Below are 25,396 nucleotides of genomic sequence, written 5' to 3' on the forward strand. Positions count from 1 at the left end.
TACATCTTATTTTTTAACTCTTTATTTATACATTTTCAACAATACAATACTAAGCAAACAAAGAGTATTATGAAATAAAATAAAAAACTAAGTGTAAGCAATCATGAAAAATATACATTTACATAATAGCTTTTATCAACACCCTAAAAAGAATGAGGAGTAGCTAAGGAACACAAAAAGAAACAAGAAAAATACACAGTAAAATGCTGTCTCAGAGAGAATTCTAAATACAAACCGCTAATCAGAAAGACTCTAGAGTAGAGACAGACACTACAGTGATATTATTATGTCTTTTATAAACATTCTTAATTCAATTACATTAAAAATGCAAATAAAAATATTAAAAAAGTAATTCTTTCATTCTGTCCCATTTAAAAAGGGACAGTGAAATACTAACTGGGTTTTCAAGAAATTAAATTAAAAACATTTAAATATCAACAGTAAACAGGTGTGCAGGGGAATGTGGGAGTCTGTTGTAGGAAAGGAGATTTGGAGAAAAAATATTTTGGTAACTAGTAAGCTAATTTTGTAAAAATACAAAAACAGAGAAACAGAGACTATGACAGCAGATAAAGACCATATGATCCATCTAGTCTGCCTATCCACATTTCCTGCTCAACTTTAGGAACATAAGAACATAAGATTTGCTATACTGGGTTGGACCAAAAGTCCATCAAGCCAGGCCAATATCCTGTTTTCAACAGTGGCCAATCCAGATCCCAAAAGGTCAATAGATTCCATGCTGCTTATCCCAGAGGTAAGCATTGGATTTCCCCAAATCCACCTTAATAAAGGTTTATGGACTTTTCTTCCAAGAACTTGTGCAAACCATTTTAAACTCAGCAACACTAACAGCTTTCACCACATCCTCCATTATCGAATTCCAGAGTTAAATTTTACTTTGAATAAAACAATATTTTCTTCTATTTGCTTAAATGTATCACCTAGTAACATCATTGAATATTCTCTATTTTTTGTACTTTTTGTAAGAGTAAACAAGCGATGTGCATTTACCTGTTCTACTCCTTTCATTATTATATAGATCTCTGACATATCTTCCCTCAGTGATATCTTCTCCAAGCTGAAGAGCCCAAACCTGTGTAGCTTTTCCTCATAGGGGAATCATTCCATCCCCTTTATCATTTTGGCCACTCTTCTCTTTACCTTTTCTAATTCTACTATATGATTTTGGAGATGTAGTGACCAGAACTGCACATAATAGTCAAGTTGTAGTCATACCACGGAGCAATACAGAGAGGCATGTTTTTTTTATGTCCATTCCTTTCCTAATAATTCCTACCATTCTATTTGCTTTCTTGCCATCGTCACACACAAAACAGAGGATTTCAACATATATTTTTTTATTTTTGTATTTAAACTTCTTATATTCTGCTACTTCCTAAAATCTGTTCAGCATGGATTACAATAAAACAATCATAAAATCAGCATAATACAATGTTATACACACAACAGTTAACATAAAACAATACACTAAAAAAGCATTTAAAATAATAAAAGTGAGCAATGTTGCTTCATCCAAATGCCTCTTCAAAAATACTATCTTTAATGCCTTTCTAAACACTTTAAAATCTTGCTACTGTCTAAGATCAATGGGCAACTTATTCCAGTCATTTGGTGCTACTGATGAGGAAACTCGCCCTCTTGTTTGAACCTATCTGAACTTTTTAACTGGAAGAATGACTAATAATTTGGCACCCTCTGACCTCAGGGCATGGCTTGGAATATAAGACTCAATGTAATCTCGCAATACACAAGGAGAAAGATTCTTGAGAAGTTTAAAAACAACGGTCACCAACCTAAATCTACTACTCTATTTGATCGGGAGTTATATATTGAAACCAGAGTTATATGTTCTCTTCTCAAAACCCCAACTATAACTCGGGTGGCCGCATTCTGTACCAGCTGCATGGCGTGCATCAGCCTGTCTGGAAGCCCAATATACAAAGTACCACAATAATCCAGGGCCTGAACAACCATCCTAAAAAATACTGAGGGCAGCAAGGCTTTTAAAGATCGCACTAAATTAAGTTTATAAAATATAGTTTTGGTAACATGGCAAATGTGTTGTTTCATAGATAGTTGGGAGTTTAAAAAGACTCCCAAGGTCTTCATCTGAGACTGAATTGGCACCAATATGATTTGGATAACCAAACCTCCTGCCTGGTCTTAGGTTCAGAAGCCTTTCCTACCCACAGAATCTTTGTTTTCTTCATGTTCAAAAACAAATGTTGGCAGGTCAGCCATGATTGGACTTGTCTAACAATCTCTTGCAGTCTAGTATTTTCTGGTAAATCCCCATATTATTAACCCCTTTCCGGTCCACCCCGAATATATTCATCAGTGAGCCTTTTGTATTGTGTTTTCTCATCCTGAAAGGGGTTAACAGTGATATCTAGAACCTTTTCCTGGTTGGTAACTCTAAATGTGGATTCCTGCATTGTACAGCTATAATTTTGGTTACTCTTTCCTTAGTGCATCACTTTGCACTTGTCTACATTAAATCTCATTTTCCATTTGCATGCCCAGTCTCCCAGTTTTGCAATGTCCTCTTGCAATTTCTCATAGTCCTCTTATGATTAAAAAACTTTGAATAATTTTGAATCGTCATCAAATTTGATCAGCTCACTCAGGGGTCGATTTTAAGACATACACGCGCATGTATGGTAGCTTGGCCTCCTCTGAGGGCGGGGGGGGGGGGAATTTTAAAAGGCAACATGTGGCGATGGGAGTAGGGCTTCCCCAGTTCCCTCCCAGTCCGCTCCAATTAAGGAGCAAACTAGGAAGGAACTTCCATATACCCCTACCTACCTTTCCTATCCTTTCCCCTCTCCTCTCCTCTCTGACCCCAACCCCTTCCTAGCTGTTACGCTCATCGGTCGCAGATGGCTGTGACTGCTGTTGCTCACCTCTTTCTTCTCAGCTCCATCTTCCATGGGTGGTCTCGTGGCCTCTGCTAACTATCGCCGGTCTACCTGCCTCTGTTCCTGGGCCCCCCTGGACGGCATGGACGCTGCCAACCGCCATATTACCCTCCGGACACCTTAGGCGTGCATGTGCACGCGCGCTCTCGAGCTAGTCTTATGCATGTCATGGCAGGAACCTCAGGGGCATCCTCTCGGATGACGTCAATTACCTTGGACTCTTAAGCCAGCTGGCCCTGCCTACCTACGACTTGGCAACGAGTTCCCTTATTGCTGAATCCGCTACGCTCAATTCAGGACTACCATTCCAGCTCCTGCTTCCTTGGCGTGAGACATCGTGGGTACCCGCTCCTTGGGGGCCCTCTCCTTATCTCTGGCTATCCACTCCTCGGAGGGCCTTGCGCCTAGAACCGCAGCCTGCCTCGTTCCCCGGGGCTTCCTCTGGAACCCTCTCCTCTCCTATGAGTGAGTACTCCGCTCCGTGGATCTTTGCCATACCATTTCTACTGAGGAACCTCTTCAGTGTACCCCGCTCTGCGGACCATTGACGAACCACCTCTACTGAGAGACCATCATTGGTGTACCCTGCTCTACAGACCATTGCGTATCACCTCTGCCAAGATATCTTTAATGGTGTACCCCACTCTGCAGACCATTGCCGTATCATTGCTACTGAGGAAACCTCACCGGTGTACCCTGCTCTGCGGACCATTACCAAATCTTCTCTACAGAGGACTCCTTCTTGGGTATACCCCACTACATGGACCTTGTGGCACTGCTGTGCCTTTAAACATAGAAACATAGAAATGACGGCAGAAGACCAAATGGCCCATCCAGTCTGCCCAGCGAGCTTTCATACTTATTTTTCTCATACTTATCTGTTGCTCTGACCGCTGAGGTCAGGGCCTTTTTTGGTAACTTTTTGGTTCTAATTTCCTTCCACCCCCGCCAATTGATGTAGAGAGCAGTGCTGGAGCTGTATCAATGTTAAGTATCAAGCCTAATTGGTTAGGGGTAGTAACCACCGCATTAAGCAAGCTACTCCCATGCTTATTTGTTTGCCCATCCTGTGCAATTTAGTCCTTGTTGGTCGGTGTCTGAATATAACTCCATTTTCTTCATTCCCCCCCCTGCAATTGAAGCAGTGAGCTGCACTGTATATCTATTCAAAGTGAAGTATCAGGCTTGATTGGTTCAGGGTAGTAACTGCCGTAACAAGCAAGCTACTCCCACAGCTACTCCCACACTTATTTGTTTTTCCAGCCTATGCAATTTAGTCCTTGTTGGTTGTTTGAATATAAATCATCTTTTCTTCATTCCCCCTGCCATTGAAGCAGAGAGCTGCTTGGATATGCATTGAAAGTGAAGCATCAGGCTAATTTGGTTTGGGGTAGTAATCACTGTAAAAAGCAAGCTACTCCCATGCTTATTTGTGAATGCAGATCATTTTTCCCACATTTCCTCTTGCTGTTGAAGCATAGAGTAAAGTTGTAGTTGCATTAACCGTGTGTATGTTTATTGAATAAGGGTAGTGGCCATCATTCCTGTAAATCCAACAAAGCACTGGAGTGATACTTGCACTCTAATATATTGACATCCACACAAGTGCAAGAAACAACGTAAGTTCCTGGTATAGTTTAAAGTTTTATGTATGACATTTTATTGCGGCAACTCCTGAGTTCAAAACAAAGACTTTAAATACGATACCCCCAACACGGTCCCATGTTTCGCCACCCCGGCTGCTTCGGGGGGGAGTTAATTTTAACAATGATCTGTATCAATCTGACAACGTGTTTGACAGGCGCTCCTGTCAAACACGCTGTCAGATTGATACAGATCATTGCTGTGTCAACTAGCTGTGTCAACTAGCTGACCTTTGTCCATATGTTTATTCATGCCTTCAAAGAAATGTAGCAAATTGGTTAGGCATGTAGGCTTTATCTGTTTAAACTATGTCTATATGTTCAGCAATTTTGTTCTTTAGAATAGTTTCAACCATTTTTCCGATACTGATGTCAGGTTCACTGGTCTTTAGTTTCCCAGATCAACCTTGGAACTCTTTTTAAAAAACAGCATTACATTGACCACCCTCCAATCTTAAGGTACCATAGCTAATATTAATGATAGCTTATAGATTACTAACAGTTGGTCTGCAATTTCATTTTTCAGTTATTTGCAATCTCTTAATTTCCCTCAGAAATTCTCTGTGCTTGCTCTGTGCTTTCTTGAATTCTAATATTGTCCTTACCACCATCACCTTCACTAGGAGGCTGCATTTACTAGTGATGTGAATCGTTTTTGAACGATTAAAATTATTGTCAGATAATTTTAAAATCGTCCAAAATCGTTAGAGTATACGATATAATACAAATGCCCACGATTTATCGTCAGGGGCATTTGTATTGTATCGTTAAACAGGGGACGGGAAAACTGGCACACCAAAAAAACCCTAACACCCACCCCGTATTGCCGTATTGCAAAATGGCGCCGGCCACATGGCCGGCGCCATTTTGCAATACGGCAATACGGCAGGCGCCATTTTGCAATACGGCTCGAGTGCAAGAGGTCGTTCCCGGACCCCCGCTGGACTTTTGGCAAGTCTTGTGGGGGTCAGGAGGCCCCCCCAAGCTGGCCAAAAGTCCCTGGGGGTCCAGCGGGGGTCCGGGAGCGATCTCCTGACGTCGGGAGCAAGGAATCAAAATGGCGCCGGCGCTACCTTTGCCCTGTCACATGATAAGGGCAAAGGGCCACCGGCGCCATTTCTCTTCACAGCAGTCGTGGCCAGAGAGTGGGACATCGCGCCAGGATCATCGGGCCGGGACCCCAGGTCATTTAAAACATTTTGGGGGGTTTGGAGGGTGGGGGTTTGTTTTAAAGGTTCGGGGTGGGTGTTAGGGTTTTTTTTTGTTGTGGCCAGAGAGTGGGACATCGTGCCGGGATCGCGCCGGGACCCTCCCACTGGACCCCAGGTCATTTAAAACATTTTGGGGGGGTTCGGGGGGGTGAGGGTTTGTTTTAAAGGTTTGGGTGGGTGTTAGGGTTTTTTTGGTGTGGCCAGAGAGCGGGACATCACGCCGGGATTGTGCCGGGACCCTCCCACTGGACCCCAGGTCATTTAAAACATTTTGGGGGGGTTCGGGAGGGTGGGGGTTTGTTTTAAAGGTTCGGGGTGGGTGTTAGGGTTTTTTTGGTGTGCCGGTTTTCCCGCCCTCCCCCGATTTACGATTTTTAACGATTTCAAAACAAAACAAAACATGACGATCCGATTTCCCCTCCCCCCCAGCCAAAATCGATCGTTGACGATCGATCACACGATTCACACCTCTAGCATTTACCAATATTTCCTTAGATTACTCTTGAATCTAGCCCTTTCATCCTCATTCCATAATCTTTCATTCTAGAACCACCTTTCTGTTGATAAATACCTCCATTGTGTGCATTTATTTCTAAGAGATATTTAAATGTCTCTATCATTTCTTTTATGTCTATCCTTTCCTCTAGGATATATATGTTTAGAGCTTTAAGTCTGTCCCCATATGCTTTATGATGAAGACTATTGACCATTTTAATAGCTTTCCTCTGGTTTATATCTTTAGAAGGAGTGGTCTCCAGAATTGTACAAAATATTTCAAATGAGGTCTCGTCAGAGATTTATATCGAAGAAGTATCAGCATCTTTTTTTCCAGCTGGCTATTCCTCTCCTTATGCATCCAAATATTCTTCTGGCTTTTGCCATTGCCTTATCTATCTGTTTGGCCACTTTGAGATCATCAGCTATGATCACCTGATGATCCTGTTCTTGTGTTGCGCAGGAAGTGGACCCTTGTCCTGGAGCAGGATTGGCACTGCCCTCTAGGTGGTTCTAGGGGGCTCCTGCTGCCAGGGGGTAGAGCACACAGGAAGACAGATGCAAGCTGGGACTTTGCCAATAACAATCGGGTCTTCCTGTGGGTTGAGCCCTTGGGTACCCAGACCGCCTGGACTTAGGTGGCCTCTGGGGCTTTCTTGGAGAGGTGACATGGGAAGGTGAGCAAGGAGAGTGTCCGAGTGGAGAACCAAGGTCAGATACAGAATATCAATCCAGAGGATGGTCAGCTGGGCCAAGGTCAGGTTTCAAAGAGTCAGACAGGGCATAGCCGGGTCCGAAGCGAGGGTCAGGTTCCAGAAGGTCAGGCCGCATGTGGTCAGGAACGACGTGTGGGTCAGTTCCGGAAGGTCAAGCCACACATAGACACGGAGCAGGAACACAGGACTCTGGAGAGACGTGGAACAGGAGCAGACACAGAAACAATGGAATGGAACACAGGAACACTAGAATGGAACACAGGAACACTGGAGCGGGTTCAGAAGCAGGAGTGGAAGGCAACTCACACACTCGGGGGTGTCGACCTGTTGCCAAGGCGAGGAGCTGAGGCCCTTGTTTAAATACCAGTTCGGATGACATCATCTGTGTGCGCTGTGGAGCGATTTCCCGCCCTTTAAAGGGCCGGGCGGTCCGCGCGAGTGCGCCTAGGGCGGGGCTGACGCGGAGGAGGACGCCGAGCCCCGGCGTGGAGCGAGCTGGGAGACCAAGGATCCCGAAGGTCCTGGAGATGCTACCACAGAGCGCCGTGGACACAGGGAGCTGGCCGAGGCTGCGGGAAAGGTCAGCCTGGGCCCTGCTGGAGCAAGAACGAGGTGAGCAGGCCCGGACATGGGTCTAATGCAAACGGGACGCACAACATCTTGTTTGTATACTTCACCCCTAATACTGTATGCTCCCTTGGGTTTTTTGCAACCCAAATGCATGTCCCTACATTTTTATTGAAAAATCATACATTGTTACTGATCCTGTCACAATCCCCACCTTCTTCTTGAAAAAAATATCTAAATTTGACTAATTTTGTTTTGGATATTAGACTCTCCAGTTTACTTAAAAGTACATTTCTGAAGATTCTCCCTGCAAAGTGACAGCCTCATCCTATCAGGGGACTCACTTATTTTGTCTGTAAAAAAGGATCCTCTACCCTACTAGACACAAGTTTCAAATTTGTGCGTATTCATTCCTGTTGTATTTGTGATATAATGTATCCAATCTATGCATGTATATTTTGATGTGTAATTACATTTGAGTCATGTTGTGTGCATGGCTTTGTTATAATTGTAAGTCACTTTGAGAGGGACTGAAGGATGTAGTATACAGATTATAGTTACAATGGTGTAGAGGTTTCACTCATGGTGGCACATGAATAAAAACAGCGGTGCTGCTCAATTCGATGCTTTTCATTACAGATTTAAAATATTTTACAAAAAAACAAAACATTTACAAGCTTTTCCATTCAGTACCAAATTATAACCACAAGCATATATCCATTATTAGGGAATCTAAACAAAAATGCTACAGTATAATTGATTATCAAAAGTTTCTTTAAGTCATATTTATGAAGGAATTAGAATTACAGTTTTTGTTTTGAAAAAGTACCTTGTTTTGTTTTTATTTCATTAACAGAGTTTTTAAAACTATTCAGCTCGGACCTTAAAGTGCTGATTTAAAGAGCAATTTTAAGAAATTAACTGGAAATGATCAAATGATAGGTCAGTATAAGCAGAAGTGCCTTAGCAGCATTCTAGGGTAGGTGTTTCCCACCATTTTCATTCTGTGCTCTTTTTATGGGAAATCATTTTTATAGCTGTGCTGTTTAAAAGCAAAAATGGAAGAGTAGAGCTTTGATCAAATAAATATACACTTTTATTCATACAGGGTGCCTAATAGTAAAGCGATGCACATATAAGCCTGCACAAAACAAGCTGATTTTCAAATACTTATATTGAATTTGGAAATCGAAATCGGGTAGTAATGCGGGCAAATGTACATGCATTTAGATAGTGTAAAAGGAGGATGCATAGTGAGACATATTAGCAGCATGCTATCTATGTATATACTGTACATTTTGAAGATGTAAGCTGCATACATAGAATCTAATACTTTGCATAGAATACCCCCCGGATATCTCTTTTTTATGAGGCCAAGTTTGTGTGCATTATGAAAGTATGCATGCGGTTATAAGTGGCTGAGAATTCATCTTAGTGCGTTTAGCCAGTCTTCATGTTTAACTCCTCATTATAAATGTATGGATTGTAATTAAGCATTTGAAAATGTATCCTATGTTGTGTTTGGGTTGTAAAACTTAGTATACCTCACCTTTATGACAAAGGTAAAAAGACTGCAAATTGATGTTTTATCTGAGTAGCTTCAAACTAAGGCCTATATTTATCAAACTGCACTAAATATTGCATGTGATAGGAAAAGGGGCATGTTTTATGGTACCAGCTTATTTTTTTGCAATGAGTGTTATCTTAGTGCTTTCCATAGGTATTACCTACATAATTGCATTTTCCTACCTGCTCATTTCAGAAAGAGAGAGAGAGTTACAAGGTGGGCCTCCTATAGTAGCATAAATAGCTGCTTACTATGGTGCCACCCCTAGAGGTGCTCTCTCTTTCTCCTCTCCTCATCTCAGGCCCTTCTGCTAACCTAAAAATGCCCAAAACAGATGTTATCAGATAGTCTATCAAGCTAGGTTGAGAGAACATTGTACAAATCTCATCGTTGTGTGAGTTTCCTTACTCCGAAGGACATCAAATCTTCACAAGAGTGTACTGTTCTGTTCGTATGTCTCACTCTGCATGTAAAAGTGGCCCCTAATCCCTACACTTCTACTTAATCCTCACTTTGAGTTACAAGGTGGACCTCCTATAGTAGCATAAATAGCTGCTTACTATGGTGCCACCGCTAGAGGTGCTCTCTCTTTCTCCTCTCCTCATCTCAGGCCCTTCTCCTAACCTAAAAATGCCCAAAACAGAATATGCAAGCAAATTGTGTTATGGGCATATCACACAGCTTAACATGTAGTTATTTTCAGCAATATCATGCATTATGGCTTCATGAAGCCTGCCCACATTTACAGAATTCCCACCCCGACTCCTCCCCTTTTAAAAATTTTCATCGCACCATGTGTTATGGTGCTTATCGCATGTATTAAGTCATTTTTTGCATGTGAAAACACCATAACGCGATTTGATAAATGATCCTGTAAGCTCTGTTTCTTTAAGGGCTGCAAAACTGTAGTCAGGCACTGAGCATGTGCAATTAGCCTCTCTGAAGATTGCTAAACCAGGCCCCGATGTAATAAGGTATGCTAGGCTGTGCTTACACATATCGGCATGTAGTTCTGCATACATTTTTGTGCATAGAACTTTACTCCTGATATAGTAAGTAATTGTGCACACAAAAATTGTGTGTACAACTTAGTGCTCCTCCTTGCAAATCCCATGTCAGTCTAGGCATTAGCTATTATTCCCCAATGCAGAGAGGTGCATAGGCTTAACTCATGTTTCCTGGAAATGTAACTCAAGTCAGAGGTGGAGAAGAGTTTCTGGAGCTAGTGTTAGTCTATGGGGCTGAACTTGGAGTTTGTAGTGGCAGGGTCCTGTACTCAGGATTTATGTGCTTAAAAGATGATTTATGCAGATTTTCTGCACACAACCTATGATTACAAATTTTATACTCTTAACTCATATTTTATGTGCACAACTTATAGGAACACAAATTTTATGCGCACAAATCCTGTTTTCTGCATAATGCACAAAAATCATGGTAATGCTCCTGACATGTTTTGTGAACATTAACGGCATGGTTTGCATGCATAAATCATGTTATGTTCCCTTAAATCTTGTTTTTTGGGCATACATTTTAATTTATGTTTAATATTTATATGCTGCACAATCTGTACTGTTCTCACAAATTTTCTGCCTTTGCTTGGGTTGCTAAACAATCCGCTAAACCTTTATCCCAGCTTCAGATACAAGAGAAAACTCTCAGTTCTTAATACCAAACATTTATTGAATGATGACCACTTTAACACTCACTGAGAATGAGATGGTATGGAGGTTGGCAGCACAGATAAAAGAACCTGGTACAGCTGTGATGAGAATCTCTGAAAGCCCAGTTGTCAAAGCAGACAATTGCAGCTCTAGAAGAAGCTGTGGATATTATTGGATGAGATTAAAATAATAATGCTTTTAGGAGCTTGAAGAGAAGAGTTCAGGAAGAGATATTAGTTTGCCGAGAGGCTTTTTCCTAACTGAAATGCACCACAGGAAGTGAGACATTCCCATGCTGCTTTGGTCAAGGGACCAATAGGAAGAGGCGAGAGAGAGAGAAAAAGAGAGCGATAGAGCAAACAGGAACAGATTCAATAAGAAGTTCAGAAACACTCAAACATCCATCAAGACAGTGAACATTTGTACCCTGAAGAAAATCTAAGCTAAGCAATCGTTCAGGATGACACAAGGTGGACGTATTCTAAAGAAATATATAAATAAACTGTGGAGACTGAACACAATCCATAGTCCTAGGCACTTCCAGATAAAATATACGTGTATATATATATATATATATATATATATATATATAAAATAGAAAAAAACATGACTTAAGAAAAGAATATAATGCCACAAGCATGTAGCCAGAATACTACATGCTGAATAGTTATTGCAAAAGGCTCCTCACAGAGCCTCACTGACACTGGGGAAGTGAATGAAAGTTACATATTGATGTGGGTGGCTAATTCTTTGGAGATGAGCCTGATAGCATAGTGGCATCCAGCAACAGAGAGTCTAAGATGGCTTTGCCTATTATGTCCACCAAATAGTTTTGAATAAACTATTGAATTGTCAAAAACAGCATGAATATCAGCAGAATAGCCCCTTTAATCCAAGAAAACCCAGTGTTTGGCTGCTATTCACCAACATGAGGGCTCTTGGGTGAATCAGCACTGTAGTTAATTTCATGTGTCCTAAGAATTTACAGATTCAATAATTCTACTTGCAGGTGAAAATAAAAGCAAACAGAAGGACTGACGTAAATCTTTTTTTTGTATGTAACTAAACAGATTTTATCAGTGGCAAGCAAGCCAAATAAAGAACATATTGTACTTCTACTTTAATTGAATATTTTGAGATTTTATGTGCAGAACTTGTTGACAAATATCTTTTTTCTATTAGAATTGGTCAGATGCAGCACTTTGATGATGATCCACTGTGCAGACTACTTATTTTGATCTATAACTCTTTTTGGTACTAGGTTGGAGCTTTGCATGTTGCTGTTGAAAGAACATATCTTCTATACACCAGGTAACAGAGAATCCTTGTCCGTTGGACCCATCCCATCATATGAAGAGGTGAGATGTAGCAACAGCAACATTGGCTTATGAAAACAATTGTATTGGCCCTAGTACCTCATCAATTCAGGAACCATAATAAATGACCAAATATCTTGGGATATTCAGTCCAGTGCAATTTTCTTATGCTGCAAAATGTGTATATATATCTAATGACAGATAGATATATACACACATGTCGCCTCAATCTGTTTTTCAAATCCGTCTTTTTCAGATTTAGTCCTGTTCTTAATTTTTTGCATATCTCCAAATTTTGCACAATAGTTACCACAATTTATAAACCACAACCTAGGAAAAAAGGAAGCTTATATTCCTTAGGATCTTAATTCAGATGTGTTGCAATGATGAACAGATAATATTTATAAGATGCAGCCCTCTTAGACCCCAGTTTTAAAAAATGCACACATTCTGTACTTTTTTCTTGCAAAAGGTATGCAAAATATGTTTTCAAAAGCAAAAAGAAACAGAGACAGTACTGCCTCTTGAGTCACTTGCATTTCTAAAACCGTTGTATGGTTTTCCCTAAAAACATCCTAGAGCTGAACAAATAAAATCAAATGAAAGCTTTCAACTTCAGTTTTATTTTTAATGTCATTGATTAATGTGCTAGTTATAATGTTATCCACTAATCAATAACCAACCTCGTTCCCTTATCCAATATACTCAACAACCAACAACCATACAAGGGAACCTCTTGTTGTGTGGTTTCTTTTGTGGGGTGGCTAGCGTAGCGTCAGCCTGTATCTTGGCTTGACCCTATCAGCTAGCTTCCACGTGTTTATTCTTTATTATGTTTGAAAATCACTTTTTTCTATTTTTTCTATTTTTTCTAATTATTTAAGAATAGTGCTTCATGGCACTCCCGTTCTGCAGGCTGACCCGATTTCAATGGTAAATGCCTTATTTTATAGTATCACTTAACTTAATGTTTGTTTATTGCCGCTGCTGATCGGGGTCCGCTTCTGCTTGTCCGACATGGGCCATGTTTCGGCAGATTCACTGCCTGCTTCAGGGGCCACGGGAAACCCTTTTGCTGTCTCGGTTCACAGGTTCGCCATTCAGAAAAGCACTTAAACTCCTACCAAAACATTTAAATGAACGATTATTTCCATCTTACATATGTGTGTGACTAATGCTAAAACCACTGTTCAAGTGTACTGTACTTACTAATACTGCGTCCAAAACCTTCGCGTGAGCGGCGCCTTCACTTTGAAATCCGGCGTCTCTCTCTATTCCCGCGTTTATATGGCTTCTCTGAGCCAACCCCTTGGCATTTACCCCTTGGCATTTACCATTGAAATCGGGTCAGCCTGCAGAACGGGATCGCCATGAAGCACTATTCTTAAATAATTATAAAAAATAGAAAAAATAGAAAAAAGTGATTTTCAAATATAATAAAGAATAAACACGCGGAAGCTAGCTCATAGGGTCAAGCCAAGATACAGGCTGACGCTATGCTAGCCACCGCACAAAAGAAACCACACAACAAGAGGTTCCCTTGTATGGTTGTTGGTTGTTGAGTTATAATGTTATGGCTTTTTTGTTCAGAAAAGGTAGAAAGGGAACAATCATCAAAAGATTTTGGTGGTTTAGTGTATAGCTATCTGGGTAAAAATGGGGTTTGAAAATTGGCTCTTGTGAGCGTGGCTAAAAGTACATGTACTGGACAAAAGCATGCAGTGCCAGCACTGTGGGAGAGATATGCATGGGCAGGAAATATGCATGAATTTCATTTTTAAATCCTTGCATGTACCTTTTTGGTACATATTTGCACCTGCTTCAAGAGTGCTGTCCTGAATTTTCAAAGGGAAACTCCACAGAGAGTTTCCTTTGGAAAATTGGCTCCCCTCAGGATTTATTTATTATCCTTCTCATGTGCATGATAAATGTTTTGCAGAGTTTACAGAAATGTTTCTCTGTCCGATATTTCAGTTTAGAAAATAAGTGCAAAGCTACAAGCTGAATCTAGGGAACTTTCAAAATGCCATATTTCCCCATGCACATTTACTGCAATTAAGAACTTACTTGATCATTTACAATTACAAAAATGCACTCCCAGAGTAGTGGCAGTCAAAGAAGGAAAGAGAATATAGGAATCATTCAGAAAGGCATTGAGATCAAAACTGAAAATACCATAATGTCACTATATCAGTCTGTGGTGCAAGTGCACCTTGAGAACTGTGTTCATTTCTAGTCACCCGATCTCAAACAAGATATAGTGGAGCTAGAAAAGGTATAGAGAAGGGCAACAAAAATGATAAAGAACATAAGAAATTGCCATGCTGGGTCAGACCAAGGGTCCATCAAGCACAGCATCCTGTTTCCACCAGAGGCCAAGCCAGGCCACAAGAACCTGGCAATTACCCAAACACCAAGGGGATGAAATGTCTCCCTTATGAAACAAGGCAAAATAAGCTAGAGCGCTTCTGCTTATTTAGCCTCTGTCACATATGACAAAGGTTTATAAAATCATGAGTGGGATGAAGCAAATAAGTAGAGAATGGTTGTTTACTCTTTCAGATAGTACCAGGAGTAGAGAATACTTCATGCAACTAATGGATAGCATATAAAAAACAAATTGGAAAAATTATTTTTTCACTCAATGAACAATTTAAACTATGAAATTTGTTGCCAGAGGATGTAGTCAAGGCATCTAGTGTAGCTGAGTTTAAAAAGGATTTAGACAATTTCCCAGAAGAAAAGGCCATAAATAATTATTAACCAGATAGACTTGGGGGAAAGCCACTATTTATTTCTCAGGGTTGTCAATAAGAAATAGAAACCAATAAAAGTGTGGATTAGGTTGAAGTGAACACCAAAATTCTATGTCTTAATAATATGTCATTAAAAGTGGAAATGAGCCCTCATAAATCATGCTAATGCTGTCTTTCAGGATACAAATATCCCATATTATATAGACCACTGATGTTTGTAATCATAATCCAAAATACCACTCACTAGAAATGTCTAAACAACATTTTTTTAAAAGTTTCTTATGTAGTAAATTTCTGTCCATTATAATATCTTTTCTTTTTAACCAAAAAAACAATATAAGAACCATCACGTCGCTTCTCAGAGTTTTTTTGCAGCTCAGTTTCAAATAAGGTAGCACTGCCCACATGAATCCATCACTTATCTTCCCAGAATGTTGCAGCCTAATTTCTTTTTTTTTAATTTTTTTATTTATGCATTTTCAAAATTTTAACAAACATCTAAATATTTTATAATTGTATACAGATAAATATAGTACGTTCTTACATATAAGTAAATATTTACCACAATAGATATTTATCTGTATATGTTACAAGAAAAACCAGATAGAGCTAATTTAATTGAGCGGTTTCAAAGAAAATAAACAAATAAAGGACTGTATGGGGGCATTTAATATAACCCTCTTAACCAGCAATCAGAGACAACAGCTGAATTACATCTTAGCTCTTAACCCACCTCTGTGTTTACTGGGGGATAGGATTCCAAAAATACCTGGAGCTGGGTAACCTCTTAAAAAACGTACTTATCTTCCAGTTAGCTCACTTCACATCTGCATGGAAATTTTAACAAAAATCTAGCTCCCCTAGCTATCACCTCTGTTCTCAATCTCAAAAACTCCTTTCTTCTAATTTGAGTTATTCTTGCAAGATCAGGGTATATCTATATTTGTTGGCCATGGAAATTTTGTAACCTATGTCTTAGAAACATTCTGAGCACATTATCTCTCTCTGTTGGAAATAAAAAGGAAGCTATAAGAGTTGCTCTAGTTGGAATATCTGTATCAATTGAGGTTTCTAACACCTCAGTCAAATTCATATTACTCTCAGGCTGTAAATTCCCCTCCTGACTGGTTATCTTCGATTTCAGAGGTAAATAATATACCTTTGCAAAAGATGGTAGGGACTCCTGTGGCATTTTCAACACATTGTGCAAATACTCTTTAAACACATCTATCGCAGGTATTAATTTCTGAGCAGGGAAATTCAAGACCCTCAGGTTTACATATTTCAACGAATTCTCAATAAATTATAGGTTCTTTTCATTTCTTGTCTCAGATTTAACTAGATTTTTTTGTACAGCTTCCACCTTTTCCAAACGTTTCTCACATTTTTCTAAGTTATTTTTACCCATTGATACAGAGCCCTCCAAATTAAGAGCTTTCTGTTGAAAACCCATAACATTTTGGGACATATTTATAATTGCCACCTCTAAAGATTTAATTGCAGACCACAATAAATCCATAGTAATCTCTTCAGGCTTTTGAAGCAATATTATCTCCAGTTCCGGTCTTGATATCCCTTCTCCCCCCACAGCCGGGTCTCCACTCTCTTTATATTCTTTAGGTAAATTAATTATATCACCGTTGCCCCTTTCCATTACAGGAGGCTCTACGGGATTCGTATGTATTTTACATGGTGGAGAGGGAGTTTTAGGAGCTCCGAGGCTCAATGAGATTTCTTCAGCCAGTGGTGATCCTCCTCGCTCCAAAGTGACCCCCGCAGCGGCTATGTCCTCCGGTACTGTATCAGCTGCTAACCCAAAGAAGGAGGATATTAACGGCTGTGATGTTATCGGCGAGGGGGATGATATAAGCACCTCCCTCAACCATGCCTTCCTCTTAGTGTGAGGCATCATTATTCAAGTAAATTTAATTCTAGGAAATCTGACAAAGCTCCTTCTTGGTGCTTGTCTCTGTTAATACTTAATTAGCTCTACTGGAATGGAGGCTAACTAGGAGACAATCCAGAATTACAGAGGCATAAGAGAGGAGGAAATAATAATAAATGTTATAAACTCATGTACAGTCCAGATATTCCACAGAGTATTTTCTTAAAGTTAAATTTCCCTGGAAATCAATCAAGGAGATCAATCAAAGCCGTGCGCCCCTTAGGCGCACGTGGCTTGGGCAGTGCGCCGGCGGCACCTATGCGCCGCAGGAGGGGCCAGTTTTAAAACCCTGTTGGTCCCTCCCAGATGACGTCACTGGCTGGAAGCAGCGATTCTGCACCGTTGGGGCCAGGCTCCTCCTCACCCCCGGATCTGCAGAACGACTAGGCAATAGGTAACAGGCACAAGGGGCTCTTTTTTGTTAAAGGAAAAAGTTCTTATGTCTCCTCCTCGCCTCTTGCAGCCTAATTTCCAGTGAATGTTGCAGCTGTGTTTTGGGGCTTCACAAATTCAATGCTATTTATCAGCATCCATTGCCACTTCTAAGGGCATACAGTATTCTAAAGATATTAAATTGCTGCATACTGTTTTATTCGGTCCAGCAGTGTTCATGATCTTTATTTGTGTAGATTTATTGGATTTTCTTATTTGAAGTTTTCAAGTAGAAAAAGATCTATTTTTTGGGTTATGCTGGGTACTTTTGTCCCAAATTGGCTGCTGTCGTAGACAGGATCCTGAGCTCGATAGACCTTTGGTTTAACCCAGCGTGGTACATCTTATTATGTTCTTATGTTTCAAATCTTTTGGGGCCATACCTCCCAGCCCTGCAAAGCACAAGACCATTGAATGCTGGTGGGGTTTTGTGAATCAGGAGCAGTATACACTTGCAGAGCCACTAAAAGTAAAAAAATAATTCACTCCAGTCGTTGTGTTGCAACAGAGAAAATGCTGTACTAAAAAGAATAGTTCCAACATTTCAGCAGTTATAAGAAAAGAAAATTACCAAACAAATTCAAGATGCAAAAATCAGAAACAACTTATACTTCCTTCCAAGATCTCAAATCACTCCTGCAGACCCTTGTTCAAATAGTGCTTAAGTCTTCTCAAATCACTGGACACCCTACTCTTTCTCCCAAAAGCTTTTTGCAGCTTAGCTTCAGGAAAAAAAACAAAACAAAGAGTCCTTTTTGAAATTCCTCATATAACCCGCGCATCTTCTCGGGTTACCAGTAAGTCCTGGGTGTTTAGTATCAGACCTGTAGATAGAACAGGGTGATTAATGGGCAGTGCCATTCAAATTCAGACCCTCCTCCTGTGGAGTCTGTAATGGCCATCCCACTTGTAATAGTATATAAAACAGCTCTCTAGCGATAGCTCGGGAGACATCCTTTTTGGTTAATACAAAGTACAGAGGTAGAGTGAGAGGTTAGTTTTTACAGGCCCAGCCAAAGGAGCCAAGCAAGCCCTGATTGGTGGTCCTGGCCAGGGTCAGGAGGGTTTCTGCCCAGCCAGTTCACAACCTGTCTGGTGGGAGTTTCTCTCTGAGTGCATTTTTTGGACTTTAACCTTTTAAGTATTATTATTATTATTATTATTATTTACGGATTTTTGTATACCGGGGCACGTAAATAACATCACCTCGGTTTACATTCAAACATTAATTCAGCATAGTGCTTTACAATATAACATTATAACTGAAAGAATACAAAACCATGTATAACTTTGTATAAAGAAAATAAATATCAAAATATGTGTTTCTGTGGAAATAAACTAGAAAGCAAAGAATAGGACTCAGTTCATTAATAGTAGGCTTTTTTGAATAACCAGGTTTTTAAGTTTTGTTTAAATTTTTTGTGGCAAAATTCCTGGCGTAATTCCGATGGCATGGTGTTCCATATTGTGGATCCAGCAATGATGAATGAACGTTCTTTTGTAGTAGAAAGATTGGTCAGATTAGGTGCAGGGATCTTCAGTTTAGCTAAATGCTGGAATCTGGTTGGGCGGATTGATGTTTTGAATTGTAGGTGATCGGTGAACCTGCGCATATCTCTGTTGTGAATGGCTTTATGTATAAGCGTCATGGATTTATATATTATTCTGGATGCCACGGGTAGCCAGTGTAATGATTGAAGTGCTGGAGTGATGTGCTCGTGGCAGCTTGTGTCGGTGATGATGCGGGCAGCTGCGTTTTGTAACATTTGCAAGGGTTGAATTGTAGTTTTAGGTAGACCTAGTAGCAGTGCATTGCAGTAATCAATCTTTGATAAAATAGTTGCCTGTAATACAGTGCGGAAGTCATATTGGTATAAGAGAGGTTTAATACGTTTTAGTGTATGTAGCTTAAAGAATCCACTTTTAACCGTATCCGCGATGAATTTTTTAAACGTGATATTGCTGTCAATGATGATGCCAAGGCTGCGTACTTGCTGTGTCATAGAAGAAATGTCTTGTGAATGACCAGTGTAGCTCGGGGTTGCATTTTTTGGAGGTGAAATAATGATAAGCTCAGTTTTGTTGGTGTTAATAGCCAATTGGTTGTCCGTGAGAATTGTTTTAATTTCTAATAAGGCTGCATTCCAAGTGTTCAGGGCATTTGTGATTGTGCTGGTAATTGGTATGAGTATCTGAACATCATCTGCGTAGATGAAGTGTTGAAGACCCAGTTTTGAAAGTAGCCGGCATAGTGGTGTAAGGTAAATATTAAATAATGTAGAGGAAAGAGAGGATCCTTGGGGGACTCCTTGAGAGTGATTTCTTGGCTTGGATTCACTTAGTCCACTTTTAACACTGTAAGTTCTGTTGCTCAGGAATGACTGGAACCATAGTAGTGCTGAGCCCGAAATACCTATTTCAGAGAGGCGGATTATGAGGGTATTGTGATTAACCGTGTCGAAAGCTGCTGATATATCAAGAAGGGTGATGAGATATGAGTTTCCAGTGTCTAGAGCTTTTAGAAGCACCTCTGAAAGTGATATCAAAAGCGTTTCTGTGCTGTGGTACTTTCTGAACCCAAATTGGGATGGGAAAAGTAGTTGATGTTCATCTAGGTAATCAGTTAGTTGTTTGTTGATGACTCTTTCCATAATTTTGCCTGTAATAGTTCAGATGTAGGTTCGATAGACGGGGATGAAAGGAGTCCTCTCAGTTCCCAGTGTGGGTGGCTAGTTCTCTGTCCCTGGAGCCTGGAGCCTGGGCTCAGGGATTGGGGAACCCTGGGTCTAGATCTGTGCAGGTTAGGGAAGACCTACCCCAGAAGTGGTAGTGACCTTCTGTATGGAGAATCCCGGTGTTGTCTTCAGTTTTTAAGAAGATTAAGTTCGCCATCCGGGGGAAGTTTTGACTGCCCTTTCTTCCTTTACTTAGAGAATAGCCACTGCCATTAGCAATGGTAACATGGAATAGACTTAGTTTTTGGGTACTTGCCAGGTTCTTATGGCCTGGATTGGCCACTATTGGAAACAGGATGCTGGGCTTGATGGACCCTTGGTCTGACCCAGTATGGCATTTTCTTATGTTCTTATGTTCTTATATTTCTGACTGGAGCCCAGAAAGCCTGCTCCAGGGAATCCCTCCCATCAGGGATTCAAATAAAAGCACAAAGGACTGCATAAGAACAAAGATGGTTTAGATCATCTGACAGTGAGTAAAAGCAAAGCCTAACTTTCAGAAAGGACACCCATCCAGTGAGTCTTCAGACCCTGGGGAGAGAGAAGTTTTATCTCTCTGTGCAGAGATGATAACTTTGTATCCTTGCCAGTTGGAGAGGGTGGTTCTGCCCATACAAAGGACGCCTTGCCCATCTGGGGACCCTATTTTTCCATGCCCTGGTGGGTAGAATTTCTCCCAGTCTGCCGCTAAACATTCCTGCACAAATTGAGGAAGAAATTGTAACTAGAAATTATACTGTGCTGCTGTGAATCAAGAGTTGTGCCATTTTCCTAATTGTCAACAGTAAAGAATTGTTTTTGGACACTAAGACAGTGACACCAAAGAAAGTCAGGGACAGAGAACTAGCCACCCACACTGGGAACCGAGAGGACTCCTTTCATCCCCGTCTATCGAACCTACATCCTTGGAAGGAAGGGAAGTAGTACAGCTAGCCTAAAAGGAAGAGAAAAGAGAGTGGGTATGTGTGTTAAGTGAGCATGTGTGTGAGCGTGTGCTTTTGTGAGCATGTATATGTCTGAACAAATAAGTGTGTTAGAGGTTGTGTGTAAGAGCAGAAAAAGTTTGTGTGCATACCCATGCCTGTCCTCCTCCCCAGTCCCTCACCTCCACCCCCTGCTAATCCACAACACAATTTCAGGGCGCCTGCAAATCGAAAGTTCCCATGTATGAGTATATACAATGCCTCCATGAGACACTGGGAAGGAGGTTCTGGAGTTTGATAGGAATTTATGGTGGGAGTAGTGATCAGTTTGGATTCTAGTTGCTGGGAGTCAGGTAGGGTAGCAAGGGGCTGTATCCTGTCCTGGGGCTCCAATTTTGGTCAAGAGAAAAGAAAGGTTCTCTTCTGCAAATGGCATGAGTCAACTGAAGAACTTCACCAGAACTCATAGGAAGATTTGTCTTGAGCCAGCCAGCTAGTTTGTGAGTATAATGAGTGTAAGACACCCTGGTGTGCAATCTTAGCATGGATGAGGCCATTATGGCTGTCCCAAGGCAAATCATCCTGAGTTCTGATGAAGTTCTTGAGTTGACTCATGCCTTTTGCAGAAGAGAACCTTTTTTTTCTCTTGACCAAAATTGGAGCCCCAGGACAGGATACAGCCCCTTGCTACCCTACCTGACTCCCAGCAACTAGAATCCAAACTGAGCACTACTCCCACCAAACTCCTAACAAACTCCAGAACCTCCTCCCCAGTGTCTCAAGGAGGCATTGTATATACTCATACATGGGAACTTTCGATTTGCATGTGCCCTGAAATTGTGTTGTGGATTAGCAGGAGGTGGAGGTGAGGGACTGGGGAGGAGGACAGGCAGGGGTTTGCACACAAACTTTTTCCAAAGTTACACACATCTCTAACACACTTATTTGTTCAGACATATATATGCTCATATAAACACATGCTCACTTAACACACATGTCCACTCTCTTTCCTCTTCCACACACACATGCCCACTTACTTTTCTCTCTTCCACATACTTGCCCACTCCCACGCTCACTCCCTTTCACATGCCCACTGCTACACTCACTCTTCATACTACTATAATCATATGCCCAATCCCACACTCGCTCATATACATGCCCATTCACTCACTCCCTCATATAGCCATGTCCACTCACACATACTTGTTCACTTTCGCACTCCTCTCTTTTTCCCCCTCCAACCTGAACCACCAGTGGCAGCAGCCCTTTAGGACTCCACAGCCAATGTGACTCCTTTTATTCTTGTTGTGGGGGCTGACACTACCCAGCTCCTTCTTCCTGCTCCTTGGACCAAGGCTCTGATGCTGCTCTGCTCTTTCTTCCTACTCTGCAGACCAATGCTGTTTCGCTGCTCTGCACTCTCAATGCTCCCCCTGATCTTTCTTCTGGTGTGCGCCTGATGCTCCAGTTCTTCCTGCCCGTGCAGGCCAGGGTGGCTTCCTCTTCCAGGCCACACTTGCTCTTGAGCGGTAGCACCTGGAGATTTGCAGTGTAGACCCAGCAATTCCTTTGGAATTATGGAGTCTCCAGATCAAATCCAGAGAATTCTCAGGTATGTATGAACTCCATTACACCCATCTCCTTTAGGGAGAAAACTTTCCTGTCACTCAATGAAACTCCTTCCTACTACTAACTTGAACTTCCCATTGCTGGAAAATTCCTAATAACTTCCATTAGTAAGATCTAAACACGCTTACATGCTTTTATCTCAAATATGCACACATCCCATAGAGCCCTGGAAACATGTTATCCAATAGTCAGAATGTCTACCAGTACAGTGACCTGTCACTACAAAATGTGATGAGTCAACCTTTCAGTTGAGGCCTTAGTGTTGTTATCTGACTCTTATCCATGACCTGACTGAAAAATGCTACTACACCAAAATAACTGTTTAAGTCATATTTCTTTAAAACTCTGTTTCTTCCTTTCATTTTCCTTCAGAAATTAATATTTAATTATGCCAATTATGTTAAATTTGCATTTAAAGTTTCCTTTCTCATTTTCTCTCTGGATCTCTTGTTGTAAACAGTTGGATCAAATGTTCACCTTATATCAGTGGTTCCCAACCCTGTACTGGGGACCCCCCAGCCAGTTGGGTTTTCAGGATATCCACAATGAATATGCATGAGAGAAAATTTGCATGTACTGCCTCCATAACATGTACATTTTCTCTCATGCATATTCATTGTGGATATCCTGAAAACCTGACTGGCTGGTGGGCCCCCAGGACAGGGTTGGGAACCACTGCCTTATACAGATTTATTTTCAACTCAAATGTGTTTCTCGTTCTATTTCTATAGCAATTGTTTCCCACAGATTAATTTACTAAAGTGCTTTTAAGTTCTTATGGATATCCTTCCAGTGCTTTGTATTTATATGGAGGCTCCTAGAAACCTTTGAACAGCAAAAAGCTTTTCACATCTGTAGTCTGTTTTTCTCTGCTCAACAGCAAAGCCTTTTGCACCTTTTTCTGCAGAGGCTACTGACTAATTGATTTTGCACAGTTAGGGAGCAGGAGAATGTTGTAGTTATATTCATAAAGAAACATTCACAATTTCAGAAAGTGTCTTGTTCTAACAAAGAGACTAAGCAGCCCTGCCAGTTTTACATTGGAAATCTCTATGAAGCCAGTTCACACTGTTTTCTTGGCTGATATTCTGCCATATTTTTCAGAGTTACTTACCAGAGACAGATTACTTAGCAGGTCAGAATGACTAATTTAGCTATTTATGGTAAATATCATTGAGCTATATGGCCTGGTATCAGCTGTATAACTTGCATGACTTGGTCCCCATATAAATACTTGCATTGAATTTGGACACATCGATCTGTCCACAGTTGTGAGGTCAATATTCAAAGTCATTTAGACAGATAACTCACATTTAGAATAGAATGCCTCATCCTTTTTCCCTCTCTCTTCCCCCTCACAACCATCTAGTACCTTTAAGAACACTTTTGCAGGGATCGTGGTACGGTGGAGTGATCCCGGCCACTTGCAGCATCGCAGTTGCAAGTGCAAGCCACCAACATGTAGTTTACCCTTGCAGTGTGGCTTTTATGGCAATACCGCGAGCGGTGGGATTGCTTGACTGCACTGAGATCCTGGTAGAAAGGTCTATAAAGGTATTGGGTGGGTGGGAGAGCAATTCCATTCTAAATATGTGGGACTGGGGAGGAGCGGGGCAGGAGGAAGCTGCCAATCATCCTGAGAATTGTATTTTTGTATATTCTAACAATGGAAAGATTAGGAGGGGTGGGGGCTCAGCCAGCAGGACTGCTCATTTAAATACTGAGTGGTGCTAGGGGAATCTCAGGCACAGACCTGCGCCTCACTTCTTTCCCCCCCCCCCACTGAGCCATGAAACTATTGCGCCTGGAGGTGGACCTTTGTCCTGAGACAGTGAGGAGGAAGGGTCTGACCAGGAAGCAACTGCCACCAGGAGGCGGAGCACAGGAGGAGACAGAGGCTTGCTGAAGCTTCACCACTGGAAGCCCGAGGTCCCCCTGGGTGGAGCCCTTGGGGACCCGGGCCACTTGGACTTAGGTGGGCCTCGCAGGGTCTCCCGGATAGGAAGTATAGAGGTGTGCCCACCAGGATCAAGGGTGCACGGTCGATGTCAGAACTGGAGACTTGGGGAACCAAGGAAGGCCAGAACAGTGTCTGTGATGACAAGGCTAGGAGCAGGGCCAGGCTCAAGGAGACGTGGTCAGTGATAGCAGAGGTCAAGTTTCAGAGGTCAGTCTGAGAGTAGTTAGCCGAAGCTGGGGTCAAGTTCCAAAGGTCAGTCCCAGAGTAGTCAGCCAAAGCAGGGGTCAGGTTCCAGAGATCAGACGTGGTCAAGGAGGCAGGCGAAGCTCAGAGTCCAGGCAGCGATCAGCGTAGTCAAGAGCAGGCAGAGGTCAGCACTAGAGAGTCAGTCTAAGAGGTACTACCTGAGGGAATGCAGGAACAAACAGAAGCTGGAACAGGAGGACGCTGGAACAAGGCTGGAACAAGCGATGAGACACTGAGGCAAACTAGTACACTCTAACAAAACAGCAAGGAAGGCTGCTTAATAAAGCTATGGAAGCAGAAATACGCAATAAGCAGCCTAATGTCCAAAATAAAAATTTATTGTGTAGAATCAAATTATGTAATAGGGCCTATTACATAATTTGATTCTACACAATACATTTTTATTTTGGACATTAGGCTGCTTATTGCGTATTTCTGCAAACTAGTACACCACAGTGTCGACCCGATTGCCAAGGCAAGGAAGTGAAGGCAAGAACTTCCTGATATACTGTGCTAAATCAGGGTGCGCCGCGGAACTAGGACCCGCCCCTGGCCCTATAAGGGTCCGGGCGGTCCGCGCGCACGTGGCTAGGGGCATGGTCGATGCCACGGAGGACTGGTGCGCTGAGGAAGGCCCAGTGACCACCAC

General features: G+C 41.5%; 1 protein-coding gene across 1 annotated transcript in view; it reads left to right on the forward strand.

The window, feature by feature from the left end:
- LOC115083383 (chloride channel protein D-like) overlaps positions 1-25,396 on the forward strand; it is a 472,614-nt gene that overhangs the window by 423,133 nt on the left and 24,085 nt on the right. Inside the window, exon 15 of the mRNA XM_029587184.1 lies at positions 12,067-12,163. Within this exon, the coding sequence (XP_029443044.1) occupies positions 12,067-12,163 (97 nt within the window). The remainder of the gene's footprint in view (positions 1-12,066; positions 12,164-25,396) is intronic.

The sequence above is a fragment of the Rhinatrema bivittatum genome, chromosome 2 (assembly GCF_901001135.1).
Source record: "Rhinatrema bivittatum chromosome 2, aRhiBiv1.1, whole genome shotgun sequence".
NCBI lineage: Eukaryota > Metazoa > Chordata > Amphibia > Gymnophiona > Rhinatrematidae > Rhinatrema > Rhinatrema bivittatum.